The sequence below is a fragment of the Cuculus canorus genome, chromosome 13 (genome assembly GCF_017976375.1).
Source record: "Cuculus canorus isolate bCucCan1 chromosome 13, bCucCan1.pri, whole genome shotgun sequence".
NCBI classification, from domain to species: domain Eukaryota; kingdom Metazoa; phylum Chordata; class Aves; order Cuculiformes; family Cuculidae; genus Cuculus; species Cuculus canorus.
In genome coordinates this window covers 11,951,311-11,972,121 of record NC_071413.1, presented here as the reverse complement: position 1 = coordinate 11,972,121, position 20,811 = coordinate 11,951,311, and the positions used below count along the sequence as shown (strand labels likewise).

The following is a 20,811-nucleotide window of genomic DNA, read 5'->3' as shown; positions in this document are numbered from 1 at the left end:
TAGCACACTCACATAGACAGTTCATATTACTAAACCCTCTCTAGGTAATGATTTTAGACTTATCAGAAAGGATAGCGTAGTTAGAAAACTCTCAGCATTAAAAATCAATTCCCTCTTCACCAAAACTGCAGACAGAGCAGGCTGACACCCAGCTGTCTGGCACAGAGGAGAGTGCCAGCACCTTTGCAGTGTTGTATATGGAGACTGCGACCCCTGTAAAGTAGACATTTACATGTTCCCATCAGTTACTTACACACAATGACACAGTGCTACACATAGGGATGCCCGTGGTAGAACCTAAGTGTTTTTAAATGTTGCTCCTTTTTACCCCAGCGTAACCTTGGACTCCCAACCGGAACGGTGTGCAGTGTTACAGTTCAATCGGATTAGAAACTGCTCATTCTGTGGCACAGAATTGAACTAAGAGGTAATTTTAAAGGCAAAGCATAATCATGAGCTCTACCCTCTAGGCCCAGTCTTACAGCCAACATTACTCTTACGCGCCCTTCCTTCCTCCTTTCTGAAAACAGCTGCAGAAGTGGGTTTTTAATCGTTTTTAAAATTTCACAAGTCTTAAATTTCTTTCTGAAAAGGCTGAACTGTCAGCTTAGATTTTTCTCCAGTAGTTTCAATTTTTCCATAACAGTTCTTTATTAAAAAATTCACTAGAATTTTTTTCATTATTCTGGGTAATGGCAGCAGAAATATTACTCCAGGAAATAAATTTTCCCATTAATATTTAAGTCATTTTCATGCCACAAGAGTAGATACCATGCACAACCACCAGGCCGGGCAACTCAATAGGAGCTCCTTGCAGCTTTGTCCATCACCTACCTTTCATGGAAGGCAGCAGGTGACCATAGGTGACAGAAAATAGAGTACTGAGATTATTCTCTAGCTGTTGAACTCAAGATGTCCCTCTACACGATTTCCATTTACACAATTCTTTTTAAAAAATGCAAACACCAAGTTTATGAGCAAAACTCCTCTCATTGACACTATGGGGGATAAGAAACACAGCTCCTTTTCATGGAAACTCTCATCAAAATAACTGCTAACCCAAACAAGTTTCAGGAAGTGTTTTTTTATTTACCGGTAAAAACAAAAGTTTGTTCTTTAAAATAGATCGCTAATTCAAGACATTATTAGCTCTTCAAATTGGATACAGTGCCATTTTCTCAGTTTAAGAAAACAAAAATGCTGTAAGGAAGATTCTTCTACCAAGGTTATTTCCTCTATCTTAAACATCACAGTTCACTCTCAAATGACTGCTGAAAACAATTATTTAAATACAGTTGCTTCTTAAATTGAACTTTTCCCACAACTCTCACATTACACAGTTCCAGCTCTGATGAGAAATGAGAAAGTCACCCTCAGATACAGCCCCCTTTTCATTGCAGTTTCTAACCTCTCCAGGCGTGCTTCGCACAGTGCTCTGGCACCGAGAGAGTAGTGCAAGTGAGTGATCGCCTTTTTAAACTGCAACAAAACTCTTCTTCCTCCAGTTCGGAAGCTACAGGTCTTGATACCACTTCTGTAAACAAGGTTAAGTTGAAGTTATGCCAAAGCAAGTCACTAGCCTGAAGGGCAACATCATGTAAACAAAAGCAATTCAAAATGCTGTTACAGTCAGGAAATTTTCTTTCATAGATAACTTGCATCTGCATTCTCCGAGTTCTGTGAACACTTCAGAGCCAGCTCTACCTACAGGCATAATGCGCTTCTCAAAATATATTCACGAGGCAGTGACTTCACCTAACATATGACATCAAAGGCTGCTAAAAGGAGTCTTTGACACGTGCGTGGTCCTTATAAAACAATAAATAAATTCTCACAACAAATGCTTGCTGAGCATCTGTTACTACAAATACACAACATACAAGAGGAGCAAAATCTGTTTGAAATTTTATTCAACTACAACACTGACCTTATACTGACAAGACACCAAGTATGAAACTTCCTTCTTCAGCAGAGTCCATACATGAGCCAGGCAACTTCCCACTAAGGTTTGCTAACGTGCCATTTTCTGTTGGAAACTACAAACACAGGTTTGACCTACCCCACTGACAAAGGCTATGAGCACAATTTTAATCCACAGTTGGACAATATTTAGATTTGTTCCTGTTTTGAAACATAGTCACTTAATCATCTAAAGAAATTACACAGTAATTAGAAAGTGGCAGTGATGCACAGGACTGCTTGTTAAACACTTTTCCAGTATGCTATGGTACTAACCCAGAAATACGAGTAAATGCTGCTTTGTAGAAGAGTAAGGCTTAACAAAACAGTTGAACTCATGGATCACCATGCTGCTTAGTCGTGCTGCTACACGTGGTGCATAGCAGGGGAAGGGGGAATCCATCCTTAGTTAATACATATAACGGGCACAAGATGTTGGCCTTACAAAAAGTATCATCTGCATCAACGGAAAGCAGATTGATTGCAATAAGTAGAAAGATGCTAATTTAGCAAAAGCCATAAACAGCTTAAAAATGTTTCAGACTAACCTAACTTAGAGCACGTCCATTTCCATCATCATCTTACTTATGCTCAGTGCATACTTTCAGCATCAAGGCTCTGCTGAAACATTTCCATACATCCTTTTGTAATCTTCAAAACCAGTTTGTTTCATAAACTGCATTGCCTTTAAAAAATACATAAACCAGCCAGTAGCTGCTCAAATCAAAGCAAGAAGAAAAAGGAAAAGGAACCCCAAACAGAATCTATACAGTTTCTAACACTTCTCACTACTTAGTTCTGTCCTTCCATTTCCAAACAATTCAAAACAGTTGGGTTTTTTCTTCTGTAAGTGCCTTCAGCAACGCAGGCAGCGTGCAGAACTCCTGCCAGGTGCCAGTGACACAAGGTGTGAGCAGGAGCTCAGCACTCCTCATGAGTGGGTACGTTTGTTGGAATTTAAAGCCAGAATTTTAAAGACATTTTCCTATGCGACTGTATAAAATGTGCAGGCAGATCCTAAGCACAGAGATACAAAAGAAGAACATGTAATATAATGTAAACACTCTGAACTAGGTGAAGTTATTTCTGAATAGCTGTTAGTGATGAAAACATTAGCATAATACAAAGTTCTACCATGGAGGCGGTGAGGACAATAAAGTGATCCAATGCTGTGCAATTAATATTTTTTCCCCACGGGAGCTCAGCTCAATGATCATAGGATACATTTGAGTTTACTTGTCTTCCTCTCCATTTTTCAGCCATCTTCTGCTGTGAAGTTTGTTTAGCGTTCAAAGCAGGATACGCAGTGCCCCGAGTATCATCTCGCAGGTCTGTGACAAAGGCAATACTGTAAACAGGTGCGTGTCCAAGAACGAAGCAGTGGAATGTTTTAACGTGGTAATGACTTCAACAGTGCATCCATGTACGTTGTTACTGGAGCTGTTAAGACTCCCACAGTGCAGGTAAGGAAATGAAATCACTGAAAATGCTTCAGGGCAATTCCAGGTAAATCCGCAAGTTATTTCAGGAAGAGGCAGCCTTTTTCAGACTAGTGGTCAGGAGTCTTTTGGGAACATTTCAGAAATTCTTTCAAAAGAAAATATTCTCTTTTCTTGAGATGTAGAAGAAATAGGAACAGTACATATATGGTTTTAGAATAAATTCCTTCACATAAGGAGGGAAATTCTACGTCTTCACAGAATGAAGGCAGTTCTAAGTCTATTTTTATTAACGTCATCCTGGCCTCAATTCAGTCCCATACCTTGGAATTTGGCAGTCTCGGTGCAAACAAAGTAAGTCCTCAGTTCTCCCTTGCCTTTGACATTAATGAGTCCCCTGCATTCACACGAATATCCCAACTCCTGTAGTATTTTACTTGTTTCTTCTGTGACCTTTATGTGAAAAGAATTAGAAACTCTTGTGAAATTCTTCTGATTCATCACATTTTTAAAAAAAAAAATCCATAACCGATTAGAAATAATTTCTTAGACAATCCAAGGCTGCTATGTTTACCTGGATTTTCCCAAGCTCGCCCGTGCTCTCCATTCGGCTGGCAACATTGACAGTGTTGCCCCAGATATCATACTGAGGTTTCCGGGCACCGATCACGCCAGCAATCACGGGGCCATGATTTATCCCTTAGTATAAACAAAAGCAGGTGTCATTACTGCAGTAAAAAGTTAGGTGACCTTTCACTTCATTGTTAGCTGTAAGTCATGGTCTTCAGGGGAAAACAACCCAAAAGCTAACCCTGCAACCTTCTCCTAGCTATCAGTATTCCTGCTGTTCAATAAATATTAGTATTGAGGTGCAGGAGATGTGAAGCGGCTCCTTCATTGTAAAATGGGAAATCCAAGAAAGAACTAGGGCAAAGTTCATGCCAAAGCACATTTCTTCCTTTTCTACTTTTAATATATAGAAATAAACCCCTGTATAATGACAATACTGTCTTTAGTCAATAACAGGGTACTCCAATCTTCACCCATGCCCATAGTTCTCTCCAAAGTGATCCAGCTGCAGCCTTTGTACTGCTACCCCTCGTGATTAGAAAAGCCCAGCCTGAAGGAGCTCGGTATATTTACAAAGCTGGCCTAGACAACACTACCTTTCGCTCTTCAGCATTCTATAATCCAAAGAGTGTTCAGAAGGGCCCCACAACACTCAGCAATTGACCCAAGTCATCCTGCCTAATTTTTCATTGTTATGGAGTTTACATTCTTCACAAGCTGAACTTACCAATGCGCAAGCGGAAGTTGTTAAAGGAATGTCGGTTGATGCCATCCAGTTTACTCATCAAGGCGATTCCATATTCCACCATAATCCCAATGTGAGCATGCTGTCTTTCCTTATCCTACACAATTCATAGAACACGTATATATCATCAAATTACAACAGAAGTTTGTGTCAGTCTACAATTCCAAAGCAATACTCTTAATGACTAAAGTAAATATTTATAAGGATGAAACCATTCATCCTTTTAAGTGTGCAGAATTGCACAGTTCAGCAAACATTCAGATATTCAAAATGGATTTTTAAGACCATGTTAAATTTAATTGGAATGGCTAGGAGGCAACAAGCATGATATGATTAAATTTTATAATTATTTTTTGTCTGTCCTTTAGGATTCCCAATTTAATTTTACATGTTGTGTATATATTGCATACGTGCATCCTAACATCATACACAAACCTGTTATAGTGAACGTGAGCATGAGTACAAAACTGATTTTAATTCTTCTGGGTGACAGTGTCAGACTCAGATCTAACATGGCACAGAAGGGTTCTCTTTTTATGCCAGTTCTAGAGTGCCACAAAAAGCTTACTGTCCAGTTCTGAGAAGGCCTTTTCTTTGGCAGCCATTCTTTGACTCCCCTATGATTAGGGCTACGATGTTATGCATCTGACATGTTAAGCTACTGGAATCAAAGATGAAAGATATAAAAATTATGCTGGGGTTACAGACTTAATCCCTGCTTAGGAAAATAATGGAGCTAGGAGGTAAGCTGGGAATTCAAAATGAAACAATACACCCTTATAATCTTTTTCCAGAAAGCTTCAGAAAGTCACTCTTGGCGATTTACTTTTCTCTTATATATCACGTTACATTCTGTTACTTTGAAGGCACTGTGTACACCCAGAATACTGAAGGCAGACTCCAGAGACAACGTACCTGGCTGTTCTCTTGGCCTGGTGTAATGCTGAGACCAGCAGCTGCCATGTAAGTGCTTCCAATGGTTTTTATTTTTTCAACACCACTAAATTTAGGTTTTAGCAAGAGCTGTTTGAAGGGAAGCAAAATAGACACTTGAGACTTTAATACCATATTTCAGTGTGAGATTTAACCACAAATCTTATACTGTCTACAATAAGCATTAAACATCTATAGAAATACTATCAATCGCATGAAGGTTAGATAAGAAAGTACCGAGTTTTGCCTTACCCACTCATAGGGGAAATACAGCATGGAAGTACTGAAATTCTGGATTTTCAGACCATACTACTAATGCGTTAGATGATGTTATTGAAAAATCTCATCAGATAGGAATATATCTTTCAGTACTGCAAAGCTGAACCCAGAATATTAGGTAAGCATAACAGCCTTTTTTCTGCCCCTCTTTTCTTCACAGATCTAGTGACATGTTTTCTTTTGCAGTAAATATGTAATCCAGTCCCTTGTACCAGAAGCTTAATTACCTCATCAAAATCAGCAATGATTTCATTTAGCAGCCGCAGGCATTCCAGACCTTCTTTATTGACATCACATTCAGTATAGAACACCTTAAAATCTGGCACTGATGCAAACATGACACAGACACAGTCATAAGATTGATGGTACCAGTCCTACAGGAAAACAATACATTCACACATTGTCAACAGTCACCTTCTACCAGGTATTCAAAATATGATCATTGTTTGCAAGCAGTAATCAAGTTACAGTTTTCCTATGAAGTAAAAACCAGTACTTTACAGTGAGAGTCTCTGGTTCTGTCAAAATCATTAACAAAGTTTATTAGCCTCAGGAAAAACCAAGAGATCTGTGTATCTTCAAGACTCTCATCTGTTCTGGAAGGTGCTCGTCTTCTACCACGTGCAAGCAGCAATATTTATTCTTGATGACACACTGGCTGATTAAGATGTTGTCTTAAAAAAAATCATTATCGATGAACTTCTCACTGGGGTTGTTACCAAGGAAAGCCTCTGCCTCAACCAAATTCTTTAAAAAAAAAAAAAGCCTAGCATCTCTGGTAAAATGCCATAAATCCTTTTAAAATATTTGCCAAACTCCAACTGTGTCATGAAGCCAAACTATTAATTCTGAAAACAGATTTCGGAGACTGACACGAAGTTTGCATTTTTTGAGGCCATCTGGATAGCAGATTCTTGGGTTTGCAAAGGTCTTGGGATACAAACAAGAGGCAAAGAGTGCAGAACCTTAGTCTTCTGTGTGCTTACTAGCATGACGTTCTGTGCCACAGAAGTCCAAATCTACTGTCCTTCACAAAGCAGAGATAAAACATACCTCATTTCTTTTTTCACCAATGAAATAGGCAGCAACGTGTGCTGGAAGTACATTTTCCAATAAAAGCCTGTTAACATTCTCCATCGTTTCAAACTGTTCATGTTCTTTTTTAAACTTATTCTTCCACAGACAATCCAGTCGACAGTAATAGTCGATCTGCAAAGGGACCATTAGGATAAATTAGATCCATATAATACCTTGCTGAAAAGTATTAGTCAATTTATTCAAAAAAACATAGGACCAATAAAGTTACTTCAAGATTTTTCAAATGTAAAATGTGCTTTGAGAATGAATATCAGAAAAATGCAAAGCAGTCTGTATGAATGAATGCTATTTGGGTACCATCAGGCGTATTTACCAAAATGACATTTTAATAATATGGTGATTATTTTTATCTTGAATTACTGCCTTCATTTATGATTAATATAAATACAGATAGATCCAAATTGGAAGAATTTCAAAGTTCTGACTTCTATAATGTAAATTCTATTGAAAAATGTTAAAATATTCTCAGTAAAAAATTTTGCATTATCTACAACGAAGTATATTATCTATAACTAAGTACAAGAATATTAAAAAAAGATAAAAATATATCGTGATTTAGTGCACAAGTACAACAAACTATTTTTTCATTTTATTTAAATGAACTTGCTACAAGTAAAACAACTAAGCTATTGCTTTTTAAATGCATACCTGTTTTGCTAGTAAAATTAAGGTTACATAAAATAGAACCAGATATAAATTCGTCATTATCCTTGGCTCTTTGACGAAAAGCCTGAAAACAAGAAAGCAATACAAAGTCATCTGTGTCCTTTAAGAAAATCCATATGATTAGGCTTGCAGAGATAGGACCAGGGGCAATGGGTATAAACTGGAGAGGGGCAGATTTGGACTGGACATTAGGAAGAATTTCTTCACCATGACAGTGGTGAGGTATTGGCCCAGGTTGCCCAGGGAAGCGGTGGCTGCCCCATCCCTGGAGGTGTTCAAGACCAGGTTGGATGGGCCTTGGGCAGCCTGAGCCAGTGGGAGGTGGCCCTGCCCATGGTGGGGGCATTGGAACTGAAGGGGCTTTGAGGTCCCTTCCAACCCAAACTATTATATGATTAAGGGGAGAAGCAGAAGAGCATATCAGAAGAGGGTGACTTTGTTCAGACATATACCCCAATGCCATTGTTCACATGTGCCAGTGGCTGTCTAGTTATAGATCCTATGCCAATAACAAGATTATCATTCTGTTCAGCATATGAGCTGCATGAACCTAATGACAAGTGGGTGCTGAAACCTTGTTAAGTAGCTTGTAGTGAGATGTTCAAGAAAACATGGCTTTATTTTAATAAAGCCATCTTAATCTCTGTTGCACTGGGGGGCAGCTTTTCTCCCCGTGCTACCCCACAAAAACACAGCAAACACCACCTTGAGGCAGGAAAAGAAACTTTCTTATTTGTGGAAGGAAAGATAGCAAATAAAACCCAGAATTGCTAACACAAAGACAGCCGTTCCACGTCATTAACTTTACAGAAAGATGTGTAATTCCCGACTTGACTGAGATTTCAATATTCCAGTAAGTGTACAAAAATTTAACAGCCCCTTAATGAAACACTGTTAGTTCTGAGAATCTTTACACTGCACCTGGTACTGTTGCCAGAGAAGCTGTAGTTTCTATGCTGAAGGGTATTAAAAATGACGAGGTACACAGTCACAGCAATGGACAGGAGGAGAACTTTGAGTTCGAAGCTCATTTGAAGAAATACTGAGCAAGCAATGAACCCCAGTATGCAGCAGTAAGCGTAATACTGTAAAAGAATTTAAAGAACAGTTGTATTATTCAGGTTTTAAGTATAAAAGACTTTAAAACTGCAGCAAATGCTCTAAGTTCGTGATCACTGTAATTTAAATAGAAGAAATTACAATCACTTACTAAATACACTTAAAGCTTTATTTTTCATTGCACTAAAAGGCTGAGCTTAATACTTTTTTAGTTTACTTTCTTAATTCGTGAAAGACAAAAAAAAGATTTAAGCAAAAAGTATCACACCAACATAAGCAGTGTCAGATAAAAACTGAAAAGTATTGAGAATTTATCTTCTGCAGGCTATTAAGCAATTATTTATTTAACGTTCAAGACTAACTGAAAGAAGGTTCATATCCAGTGAACTGGCTCTCAACCAGGAGCTCCATCATTCTGGTCCTATTGTGAACAGAGCTCCCTCTTTGTAACCTTAAGTAGATGCCACATCCCCATCTCCCACACCTCTAACGTGAAGGCCATGGCCTGTTACCTAGCCTTAGGCACAGCTTCTTCATACAATTATTTATGCTGATAAGCATTATCAAGCTACAGCCATTATCCAAAGAAATGACTGAGAAACCTCCCAGAGCAATCACAGTTCAGGTGCAGTGTCCAAGGTCAGTGTGCAGCTGTGAGCATTAAAACTGTCAGGCGATACAAAGCGCACTATGCAGGCAGGATTGCTCCCTGCAGCCACAGGTACAGGTAGAGATGCTGAACCAGCATGCTTTATTCTACAAACAAGTCCAAAAGTATCTCTGATTCTGCTCCTCAAGAGTTTATTTGTCTTTACGTACAAGCCCAGTTTTTCAGACACAATAGCACAGACCTACCAGAGACCTGGGAGATTCTTAGCTGAACGGTTAACTTTTCTACTGAAATGAAACCAGAACAATCTATGGGGCAACTCAGGATCAGAGCCCATTTAGTAATGTATTATACCACCTCTGTCATCCTAAAGTCTAACCTCCAAAAAGTAATGAATATTCCCAGTTACAACCTCGAAGCAAACCCCTAAAAAAGAAACCACTACGTAGAGAACGCTGACGCAGGTCTGCTGGCTCACTCTATCAAGAGACTTTACTGGGAATCCGCAAGTTCAATGCCTGTCCCTCAGACTCGAACATAATCATCACCCTGTCCTTCTGCTTTTTCCTCAAAGTTTTGGATCTAATTTTAAGTCTGAAATGTCAACAAAAATGCAAAGCCGTAATTTATTGAGCGCAGCAACGGCAGCTGAAGCAGCTTGATTTCATGAAGAACTTTCCTGCTGTCAGATACCTAAAAAATCTGTGGTTTACACAGCAGCAGAAACTGCCATTTGTCAGTAATCTATAAAATATGCAGAGATCTGGGGTTTAGAGTAACAGGTATTCACTACTTACGGTTTCTTCAATGCAGGATTGAGTTGTGTTTCCAAAAGGCTGATTCACGGACATGCAAGAACACAAAATTACCAAATAAGTACAGTGTGCATTATATATGTGTAGCTTGGCATTTGCCATGAGGTCATGAATGAAAGGGCCCTCACACAACCTGCCACGCATTGCTCAACAACACGTCCATCCTCTAAAGGAGCAGCCAGGCAACAAAGGAGCATTCCAAATATTTGGATGATCTCAAAATAGAATGCTGCTTTGGAATTAAAGAGATAAAAAGGAAACCCTCACAAATAATCATTTTGTGTCATTAATAAATGCCGAATCTATCCTTACAGAAATGCTAGAGAACATCTTTAAAAGATGCCGAGTAATGAAAATAAGCCAAGACTTCAGCCTTATCCATGAGTACTCCAAGATTTTCAAAAATCCCTGAAAGATGCAGAGTAGAGCCATAATTAATGATAGAAACTATCCCTAGAACTACCTTGTAGCATGATTTAATATTTCTGTTTAATGATTTTACAAAAAGAAATCTTTAAAAAGGACGAAAAAGCATCAAAATTCTGCCATTCATCTATATTATACACACCACCCAAGACTAGTTTTGTTTTAATCTTAAAAAATTAAGACAGTGTTCTACTCACATAGGTAGTAGCACACAGGTCATTTGATCCAGTAAAGTTTGCAGGTTTGTTCATTTCAGTAGTCTTGATTCATTGGGGGAAAAAACAGAAAAGGACAAATAAACAAGAAAAAACAAATCCCAGTCCCCCGATACAAACTTGTTAGCAGGTAGTCACTCATTTTCACTTTCTTATCCATATACTACGCAGTGAGTCCTGGTCTGGTTGCCCTTTCAGTGCCATCACAATATGGATATTGAAATTTAATGATATCCCCACATAGTTTTATTAAACATAGATGCACACACAAGGTGCAAGCAGGTTAAGATTGTCAAGTATTTACTTACTTATTTTTGACTTTAGGGGAACATTTCACTTCCTGTCTACACTAATCTAACAGCTAACTGGCACAAACGTGGTTCTGTCTCCAGTTTCACAGCTTCTGTTCCTGTTTTCTTTCAGGCTGTCTCTGATGCTGTTCACATGACAGTACTGAGAGTCAGTTCAAGGACCTAAGCCAGCAGAAAAACAACCCTACAAAAGAAAATTAAGCTTTTTCTGCAGAATAGCTTTCAGAATGAGCTCCCCATGGGATCAGAAGAATGGCAGAGCAAGCACGTGGGATCCCAAGGACATCACTTTGAGTAGCTAACTATGAGACAAGTTTAATTGTTAACATGGTATGTCACATAAAGCTTGTTTAAGAAAAGCACAACAGAGTGGTCTTGAGTACAAGGATACCTCAGAGGGTTTTTTTCCAAATGCAATACAATACTCAAACTAAAGTTAAAATACAGACTCCATTTGCACTTTAGTCTGGCAGTAACAACCTGCGAGATCTTTGGTTTTAAAAGAGAGCCCAGCTATATTCTTCCCTCCCTCGTCTGCTTTATTACTAGCTAGTGCAAACAGCACAGTAAACAGCTTAAACTTCTACCCACTGCAGCCAAACGTTTAAACTCACATTTTAAAAACTGGAAGACAATCTTAGTGATGATAATTGACAGTAATTATAAATGCCATCTTGAATGCAAGAAAAGGTGATGTAAAATAAAACTCAAGTCTATCGCATCAACTTTTAGTTCTACAAACCAGGAACTTTTACTTTTTTAAAGCATTTTACTTTAATGCTTTTCAATAGTATTGTGCGTTATCCTTGTGTAAATCAACTCATGTTGTGAATCACACATTCGGAAAAGCAGCAAAAAGCAAGGTACTTGCAAAGGATCCAGGAAGTTACTTAAGATGTGGATGTTACAATAAGTTCACAGAATAAAGATAATACTATTACTTACCAAATTAAAAATTGCTATAATCAGCAAGGCACCTATAGTGATGACTGCTAAAGGAAGCCTAAGTAAAGGCATTGTTTCCACTTTTTCCGAGATAGCACAAAGACGGCGCAGGGAAGGCCGCTGTTCTGAACAGCATCTCTGTAAACAAAATTATTTTGTTTCAGTAACATAGATAATGCTATGATACATGGGAAGAACATTTATAAACATAAAACCCTTTTTCTCTGCAAGAGAGTGTCAAGAGTCTTCATTGGAATCTAATTTAGAACTCTGAATCTAGTCGGTCAGATTAAAAGCTTAATGCCTTTCACAAATGGAGGTAACTCTTCCTTATTCCAAAGGGGCTGCATGCTAACATTCTGAATTTCTTCTTTAAAAATACAGAATTATTATCTGATTGAAAGTTCTAGAGAAATATTACTAAGAGCATAACAACAACTTATGTTGTAGTTTTAGAGATCTATAACGTTAATACACAGAACGACATTTTCAGGTGACTAAATTGAAACCAGCCACAGAATCCTTTTTCTTGCCATCCTAATATTCTTCATTTGTTGCTATAGAGAAAAGCCTCTAGTAAAGCACATACTGTTAACAACTGCAAGCATTATTCGAGGATGCTATACCAAAACACTCCTAGCATAAAACTCGTGTCTGACACAACTGCAACCTTGGAAATTTCATTTCCTTTTCTCAATGTGGTTTTTTATATATATATATATATATAAAAACCGTATGTGCAAACAAATACATCTCTCTCTACATAGATGTATACATGCACACGTATAAAAATCCATCCACTCATATATAAACACCATACACAGTATCTAACTATACTTTTAAATTAATCATAAAACTTTATCCTATGTACAGAGTGCATTTTTTTTTCCCCCTTTCCCTTTAACACAGCTGGAACCTGGCTCTGTAACAGACCATTCTCCCAGGAGACCACCATTGCCACTCTGCAAGAGGAGGATGTTGGCATGTTCTCAACAGAACTTCAGAACTCCCGCTCACTCTTGGTCTAGCAAAACATAGATTTGATGAGTGGGAGGAACACTAGAAAATCCCTTCCTTTTCCCACCATCCCTGCCTTGGATTAGAGAAGGATTTTCTGCATTATTTTGTATCACTGAACTCTCTGTCACTATGAGCTGTCTCCATGTCAATATATTTTTTAAACGGTAATCATATACGTGTAATGACACAAAGAAAAATCAATCTACAAATGCAAAGTGTCCTAATTAATGTAATGGTGAATCTGGAACTCTAACAGCTGTGAAATTATTGCCAATAAATTATTCATATGTTCGTCACTTTTATGGAGCTTTATAAACAAGTATGAAAACTAATCTTGCCTTCAAACTTATTTTTATACTGTTTCCAGTATAGAAAATATTAGAATTTACAACCAAAATTACTGTCAAGGACAAACAAAAACAAAAATAAATTTTAAAAGCCCACCCCAACTCAACAAGTGTTAACATCTTCCTCCTCTCTCCTACCCATCTATCCTGGCACCCAAATAATTCTGAATTACAGTGAGAATTTTCTGACATGAAAATCTGTTTTAGGCAATGAAATCTGGTAACCAGAGGTTCGAGGCTCCCGCAGCTCCTACTGAAATTCACAGCTTGATTCATCATCCTAAAAGACAGACCAAGCTGCCAGATCACACCCATCCATTTTTGAAAACAGGAAACTTCTTTAAAATAAACTTACCATACATTTCTCAGCAAAGCACACAAACAAAATGAGTGCAATGATGACTGCAACAATGCCAAAGGAAATTCCTAGTTTTGCAGTTCTAAATAGAAGAGAAGGCATTAAACAAACCAGTGTAAAATGAAAGAAAAAAAAGACTTCAAACTTCAACCCAGACTCATGTTTGCCAACTTCAGAATTATCAAATATCTGCTTTCCTGGAGGTATGAAAAGTTCCCTCCTTGTATCACTACAAACTAAAAGATCACTGAGCACATTTTAACCACCTAATCCCATTTTTATGTTGCTTGCTTAATATGCTTACAGTCAACTATTCTTAGAAAAGAATATTTCTTACTTAATTGATCATCTCCCTGTGTGTACTAACCAAGCACCACATTAAAGAATTATTTCTGTTTGCTTTTCATTTAGCTTGGCTCTTTTTGCTAACAACATGTATCCAATCCTTTATTACGACGTAAATGAATCGTAGGAGGTGTAAGTTTCTTAAATGTAAGCCCTCAGGAACTCCACTTTAGCTATTGGTTAATTTGAATTATAAATTATTAGAATACTGACACTTACTTTGGCATTATAAACATCTGTATCAGGAATATGCAGAGGAACACAAAACCGGCACACGCAAAGTAACTCTTCAGTTTTAGAATAGGAATGGTGCGATACTGAAATGCAGATTATAATAAATCTTAATGATAATATCAGCAGGGGGTTAAAGTCTATTAAATTTTTGTGGTGACATATGTAAGCACTGTACTATTAAAAATATACACATAAAACTAAAAGAGAACAAAAGAAAACTACCAAATAAAATTCACATAAGCACTTCTCAAGATCAGCCCAGTCCAAAGGATCATTTCAAACTAGTATGTAAATAAGAACTTCATAGATGTAGATAGTCAAAATCCTTATAAAAAAGGATATACACAAAGGAAACCTAAAGTACACATATATGCATACACACACACACCAGTAACTACATAGAGTACAGCACAGCAAATTACAGAATAGTTATTCAAATGGAAAAAGCACACTATACCTAACAAATAACAGTATTACAGGTGCAATGAAACAACCACAGAAAGCAAAGTGATTCCACTGTAGATGCAGAAATAATTTAAAAAAAGATGACAACAAAACCTCATTACTTTTGAGGTAATTGTTGCTAAACTCCTACTAATTCCTTATAGAAAGCGTTTAACCACAGATAAGAGACAATCTGTAATCTACAGAATCAGCATTATTGAGGGAAAATGACCAACTCGAATCATGATATCTGCTTTCCATTATTTACCAAAAACCTCTGTGGATGTGCAGGCATCTCCACAATCCACTTACAGAATGAAAACAGTTTCAAATATATTCTTACACGGCTCTGAAGTGCAAACTGATGACCAAAAAGGATTATTTTGCTCTTACCAACCTCTTTTTCAAGACCGGGTTCTGCAAAAATGAGTGAAAATCCACAGAAGCCATCTGATTTGCCGCACCACGGACTGCATTCAGAGAGACACACATTACAAAATGCACATCACAGGCCGAGGAAAGTATACAAGAGCATCGTTACAGTTGAGACTCCGCTGAACACAGGATGAGAGCGCCACTGTGCTACACACATGGCTGTTCTACAAGGTCTTTATGTTTCAAAGCACAACATATGAGCAGTTAGGTTTTTATGTAGCTGATCTGGGTAGATCCAGGATGCTCTCATACATTTGATGGGAATTTAAATACTGTGTTTTAAATAAAAAATAAAAACAAACCACCAAACAACATTGCCTGTGTTGAATGCAAATACAGTGCAAATACATCTGCTACTGACAAACCATTTACCTTCAGCAAAAGCCATTTTTTTATTACCCCAAAATTGTGTTTTGACTATATACATATGTTTTGTTCAGGATTGCACCTCATTTCGTGACACTTCTTATTTGAATAAGCAGAATACAAACATGAACTTCCCATCCTATCACTGCTCTTTGGCTCATTACTTTGGACAATCATAAGAAACAAAGCAGTAATTTTGCTTTTTCATGGTCCTATACCAACCACACTGAATTACTGGCTTCTTGCTCCAATAAAGCAGTAATATTCTCATTATATTCAAAATAAAACCAAAAGGCAACAAAAATAAGTAAAAAAACAAAGACCAAGAGAAGGCAAGACAAAAATCCTGTAAAATAAATTTTTGAGAAGTAGATTTTATATCTAGACTGAAGCTACAGAAAATGTAGCTTATTCTCAAAGAAAACATGGAAGAAAAAAATAAAATACTGCATACTTAGCTGAGCTGAGGCCCTCAATGGTTGACATCATTTCATCATAAATATCTTCCTCTATCCTTCCCTTTTGAGATGAATTTCTGAGAATGAAATGAAGTCCACATCACAAATGCTATTAAGAAACAATTTGTGGCTACAGAGAACAGTACTTTCTCAGTACAAAAGCGGGTTAAGCTACCAGGGCAAAGTTAAACAAGAACGCTCCAAACTGGTGGACATATACACCCATAAGCACTTTACTAAGCATTTCTCTGGTTACTCAAATCATGGATTTGTTTCACAAGTAAAAATCATCTATGTAGTTAACACAGTGATCGCCTACCAAAAGAAGACATGGTTACAGTACACTGTACTGCAAGAGGAACACAAGATCATATATTTTATAAAAAGAAAGTACTCAACAAACCTATCAGAAGTTCTCTGGCGCCCAGTGGAACACAAAGGTATTTCCTAAATCAAATAAGGAATTAAGAATAAGTTACACACTTAGTAAATGGCAAATAACTATTAAAAGTAAACTTCAAAAAGCTGCCAAAAAAAACATTTTTATGCACAAGTAAAAATCAAGAACCATTCTGAAATGGAAAAGTTTATCAAAATCAATCCTTTCAAGCAATGTTTTCTGCTTTTACAAGTGGTAAAAATTGTTAAAAATTGTTAGAAAATAATTGAACAGATCTCCCTTCTTATTTTTCTCCACACCCCAAAATAACACCAGCAGCAGCAAGTAGACTGGAAACCACTGCCACAAATCTGAATGGATGGATACTTAGTTAAATCTTTTTACAGCTGTCTGTCTACAGAGAGTATCACAGCACCACCGCACCTCTAGGAGCACACCTATGAGTTTGTATGTATCCTCCTTTCAGGTTTTGGGAAGCGCAGATGGCAGGAAAAGTAAGTTTTCTTAAATTTGAAAACCTTAAAAATCTGAAGAATTCTTAAACTTGAAAATTCTTTGCTGGTAAACTCCTGTTGCAGGCAGAGCACAGAGCATGTGGAGGGAACTGTATTTTCTATACATTTTAAGCAAAAGTTGAGTGTATCTAGAGGCTGCAATAAACTATCTTTTTTCCAAATCCACATGTAGCAAGCAGGACCACAAGATGGAAAAATACCAGGAGAAAAAAAAAACAGTTTCAAAGCTTTACTTCAAAGGTTTACTGTAAGTATAACATGCCAGAGGTCAGTAGAGTCTGAATACTGCGAAGTTCCAACAGAAATACTTGCTGCATAGATACCTTCTTCATTCTGTGTCCATATTTCACACAAGAGTAACAGCAGAAATTCAGCCACAATAAAAGTCAAGTTTCACACTATAGAAACAAGAAGCAGTTTGCAATTGTAAGATTACAATCATTACTCCAAACCTCACCTTTCTTCGCCTGCCTTGTGAACTTGAGGAGTCACTGCTCACACTTTCTCTGTGGTTCAGGTGGGCAAAGGGTCTGGCTGCTCCCCAGGACTCTAAATAACGCGTCATCCGAACAGATGCTCGCATCTTCAGCCCATCATTAACTCTTGTTTTAGGGAGATGATTATTTGACACACATTGTTTGGACTAAGAGAAAACAGAAAAGGATACAAATTACAAAGAAATGAAGCTCTACAGACTCGAGTAGTTTAGGACTATAAAAATCAAGCTGCTCAGTAAGCTTAAAACATCTACCAGCAATGTGTCAAGCCACCCTTCATTCCTTTATCTGATTTAATTAATGTGAGCTAAAGCAAATCATGACATAATGAATTTGCTTCAGATGCCTTTACAAGCCTTTGCTTGTAACGCTGCAATGTTCAGACTTTCTGGTTTTATTTACGATGATGCACGAGATCGTGGGATCTTATGAACAGATAGAATTTCCTGGCAGTCAACACAACAGCAGGGGAAAAAAGATTTCCAATTCCTAAGCTAGGGTGTATCAAAAGAGAGGCTGGGAGAAGATCCCACAAATTATGAAGCTGACATCAGATTATAGCCCTCCATCACAGATGATGAGTCAGGCAGCGTGTACAGGGTACACAGCAATACACTTCTGGGTCCAAAAGGAAGCTAGAACTACAAAATAAACCGATGCTCCAAGTGAATGGTTGTTCTCTAACATTGCACAGGTATCTTCAGGTGAGCAGGGATCATTTTAGTAGACTTAGATACTCATTCTAAGACTATGTGCTGTGTACATGTAGGGAGGGTTGCTGTGCTGAGTACATAAAACATGCAACAAAGATAAGATTAAGTTCTTGCTAATTAGAAGTGGCTCTGTTACTGTTTCTTCCTGTAAAGATCCTGAAGGAAAGTAGTCGCAATTTTCATTCTTTTTCTTTTTGAAATATTTTACTCAACCAGAAGCCAAATAGCAACACTACAAGTGTTTGCAGTTAGCAGGCTCGAAAGAGGCAACAAACAGTTGGTAACTTTTCACCTTGAAAAGGTGTATCTCTTATCTAAGATAGTGAGAGGAAGATGATGTCAGAAGCTATTTCACAGGAAATGTTTTCTCTTAAAGTGACCACACAGCACAGGTATTCTTTCGTGACATCATCCCACCTTTTGACCTGGATTTCAGAGACACACTTCATGGAAATACATAGCAAAATATGTCGTTTTACTCTATGTGGACCACATAAGAGGTTTCAGCATAACACTTCTTACCTTCAAGCTAATAGTCGTGTCATAGAACAGAGGTGCTTTCAGATCTGATGCTACTCAGACCATGCTTTAATTCTGTTCCCGAATTAAAAGGGTGCGTGCAGCACAGACATGTATGCACTTAAAATGTATGTGTATATTTGAATAAATATACACGTTCAAAAAACACACACATACCCTGGGATCAATGACTAAGTAGGTTTTGATATTCATGGATTCAAGGTAAGGATCCCTCAGGTGTCCATTTCCTTCTTCTACTTCATAAGCCTTGCCTAGGTGATTTAGCGTTGCTTCAGTGATGTGCACGCGGCTGAGAAAAGGAGAAAGAACAAGAGACCCAAACACTTAGAAAAAGGTCACATTAAGCATTTAATTTACATTTCAATGGCTACTGCTGACACTTCTGCTTTTGAGCTTTCTCGTGCTTTGGCAGCCGACTGCAAAACTCTGCCAGTACTGAAAAACCGTATTTGCAATCCCTTACTGCAGTTCCTTACCTATTTTTCATAACAAGTATGCTAAAAACACTTCCCAGAATAAGATGCTATCAGTATAAAATTAAATTGAAATAATCAGATACACATAAAACACAAGAAGAAATGTGATCAAAGGAGATCTAATGACTGACAAGGTGGAATTCACAGGCAGGTTGTTTCAGATGACAAAAGCTGCAAGGAAAGCTCACAAACAGAACACAAGCAGGACTGTTTCATGCTAGAAATGTATGCAGAGGGGAGGAGATGGTTACAAAGTCTGGGGGAAGAAAAGCTGGAAGGGGTTTTTGGTCAACTAAGAGAATAATTCTGAAAGTGTCTTTTCTGACTGAAACAGAGCAGAGGGTAGCACAGCAACAGCAGCAACATGCCTCTAAGGGAGCAGCTGGTAATTTTTCTGTATGCATTCAACGCTTTCCCTTAAACATGGTTTATAATAGTTCAGTATCCCGAATCATGTATTTCCATATATTGTCTTCACATACAACTTCTTGACAGGGGAATTGTGTGTGTTCGTAAGAAAAGCGCTTATTTTCTTATATTGTTTTCCCATTGTTCATCTTCCCACAGATTCTCTCGCTTTTCTTTGGTACAAAGTGGTTAAACACTGTGCTGATGGTCCTACAATCTGTCAGCATGGAACTGGGAACAGCATATTTCCAGGATGGAAGCTTACAGTGTGCAGCACTCCTGCCTAACTACAGAGAGCAAGGAGATTGCTGTCCCATCTGCCTCTACTTTCTTACCCTTGCGTGTAGGTTTGCCTACAGATAATTTAGCCAAGGCCTGAGATGACTGGCTGCGGCTTCAAACAAGGAAGAACAAAAAATTCCTCAATCCTTTTGGAGCCAAAAGGCAAGGGAGATGGAATACAGAGGGTGCATGTCTTTATTTGTTTACTGGTAATTTTCTCAAAACACTTCTTCACTGATACCTTGATTATGCAGTTTTGCAATAGAGGCCATCCTTCAGATCTGAAATTTTAAAGCTTGCTCTAAAGAATCATTTTCTCCTATAGGAACTGAAGCATGCTGAGTGATGTTGGTATTAACTGAGCTTTTAAGTGTAGTCATGTACTGCAGCAAGTTTTCTGTGGTTTTCCACTTATCTCAAAGGCAGTACTATCTACCATTTTCCACTTTACCAAGCTTCCTCTTCCCCAAATCACACACTGCCACAGCACATATCAGATCTTACTGCAAATGTCTTCCCATTTAAATTACTCTACCAATGATTTCTCAGCAGTTCTTACTGGATTCCAGGATCAGCACATCATCAAAAGCTGCTACCACCAAGGCTGCCTCTCAAAGGCAAGCTGTAACACGCACTATTGCACTTACCACGCCAGTACAGAATACCTGACATACTGCAATTCCCTATGCTAAAAGGCCTGAGAATAACATATCCTCATCTTTCAGGCATGTACATGTTAGAGAGAATTGGTCACGAATGGTTTTTTATTTTTGGTTTTATGTGGGTCCTTTCTGCTTTACTGGGGTATTACATTGTTATGAACACCAAGAATTTTTAAAATCAGAAGGAAGATGAATATGTGCATAATTAATAGAAATCCTCCCTCCCTGTGACGCTCAGCCT

At 37.9% G+C, this 20,811-nt stretch overlaps 1 protein-coding gene across 6 annotated transcripts in view; it reads right to left on the bottom strand.

Annotated features, from left to right (window-relative positions):
• Positions 1-517: 517 nt before the first annotated feature.
• ADCY7 (adenylate cyclase 7) overlaps positions 518-20,811 on the bottom strand; it is a 62,291-nt gene continuing 41,997 nt past the window's right edge. For all 6 annotated transcript variants that reach the window (XM_054078635.1, XM_054078636.1, XM_054078637.1 and 3 more), the window contains 18 exons: positions 18,899-19,031; positions 17,450-17,635; positions 16,481-16,524; positions 16,074-16,154; positions 15,216-15,288; positions 14,360-14,457; positions 13,793-13,877; positions 12,071-12,208; positions 10,797-10,859; positions 10,156-10,194; positions 8,611-8,774; positions 7,672-7,753; positions 6,979-7,134; positions 6,153-6,299; positions 5,629-5,736; positions 4,696-4,810; positions 3,973-4,097; positions 518-3,851 (listed from right to left, as the gene is read on the bottom strand). In XM_054078635.1, the coding sequence (XP_053934610.1) occupies positions 3,705-3,851; positions 3,973-4,097; positions 4,696-4,810; positions 5,629-5,736; positions 6,153-6,299; positions 6,979-7,134; positions 7,672-7,753; positions 8,611-8,774; positions 10,156-10,194; positions 10,797-10,859; positions 12,071-12,208; positions 13,793-13,877; positions 14,360-14,457; positions 15,216-15,288; positions 16,074-16,154; positions 16,481-16,524; positions 17,450-17,635; positions 18,899-19,031 (1,984 nt within the window). In that variant the 3' untranslated portion in view covers positions 518-3,704. The remainder of the gene's footprint in view (positions 3,852-3,972; positions 4,098-4,695; positions 4,811-5,628; positions 5,737-6,152; positions 6,300-6,978; positions 7,135-7,671; positions 7,754-8,610; positions 8,775-10,155; positions 10,195-10,796; positions 10,860-12,070; positions 12,209-13,792; positions 13,878-14,359; positions 14,458-15,215; positions 15,289-16,073; positions 16,155-16,480; positions 16,525-17,449; positions 17,636-18,898; positions 19,032-20,811) is intronic.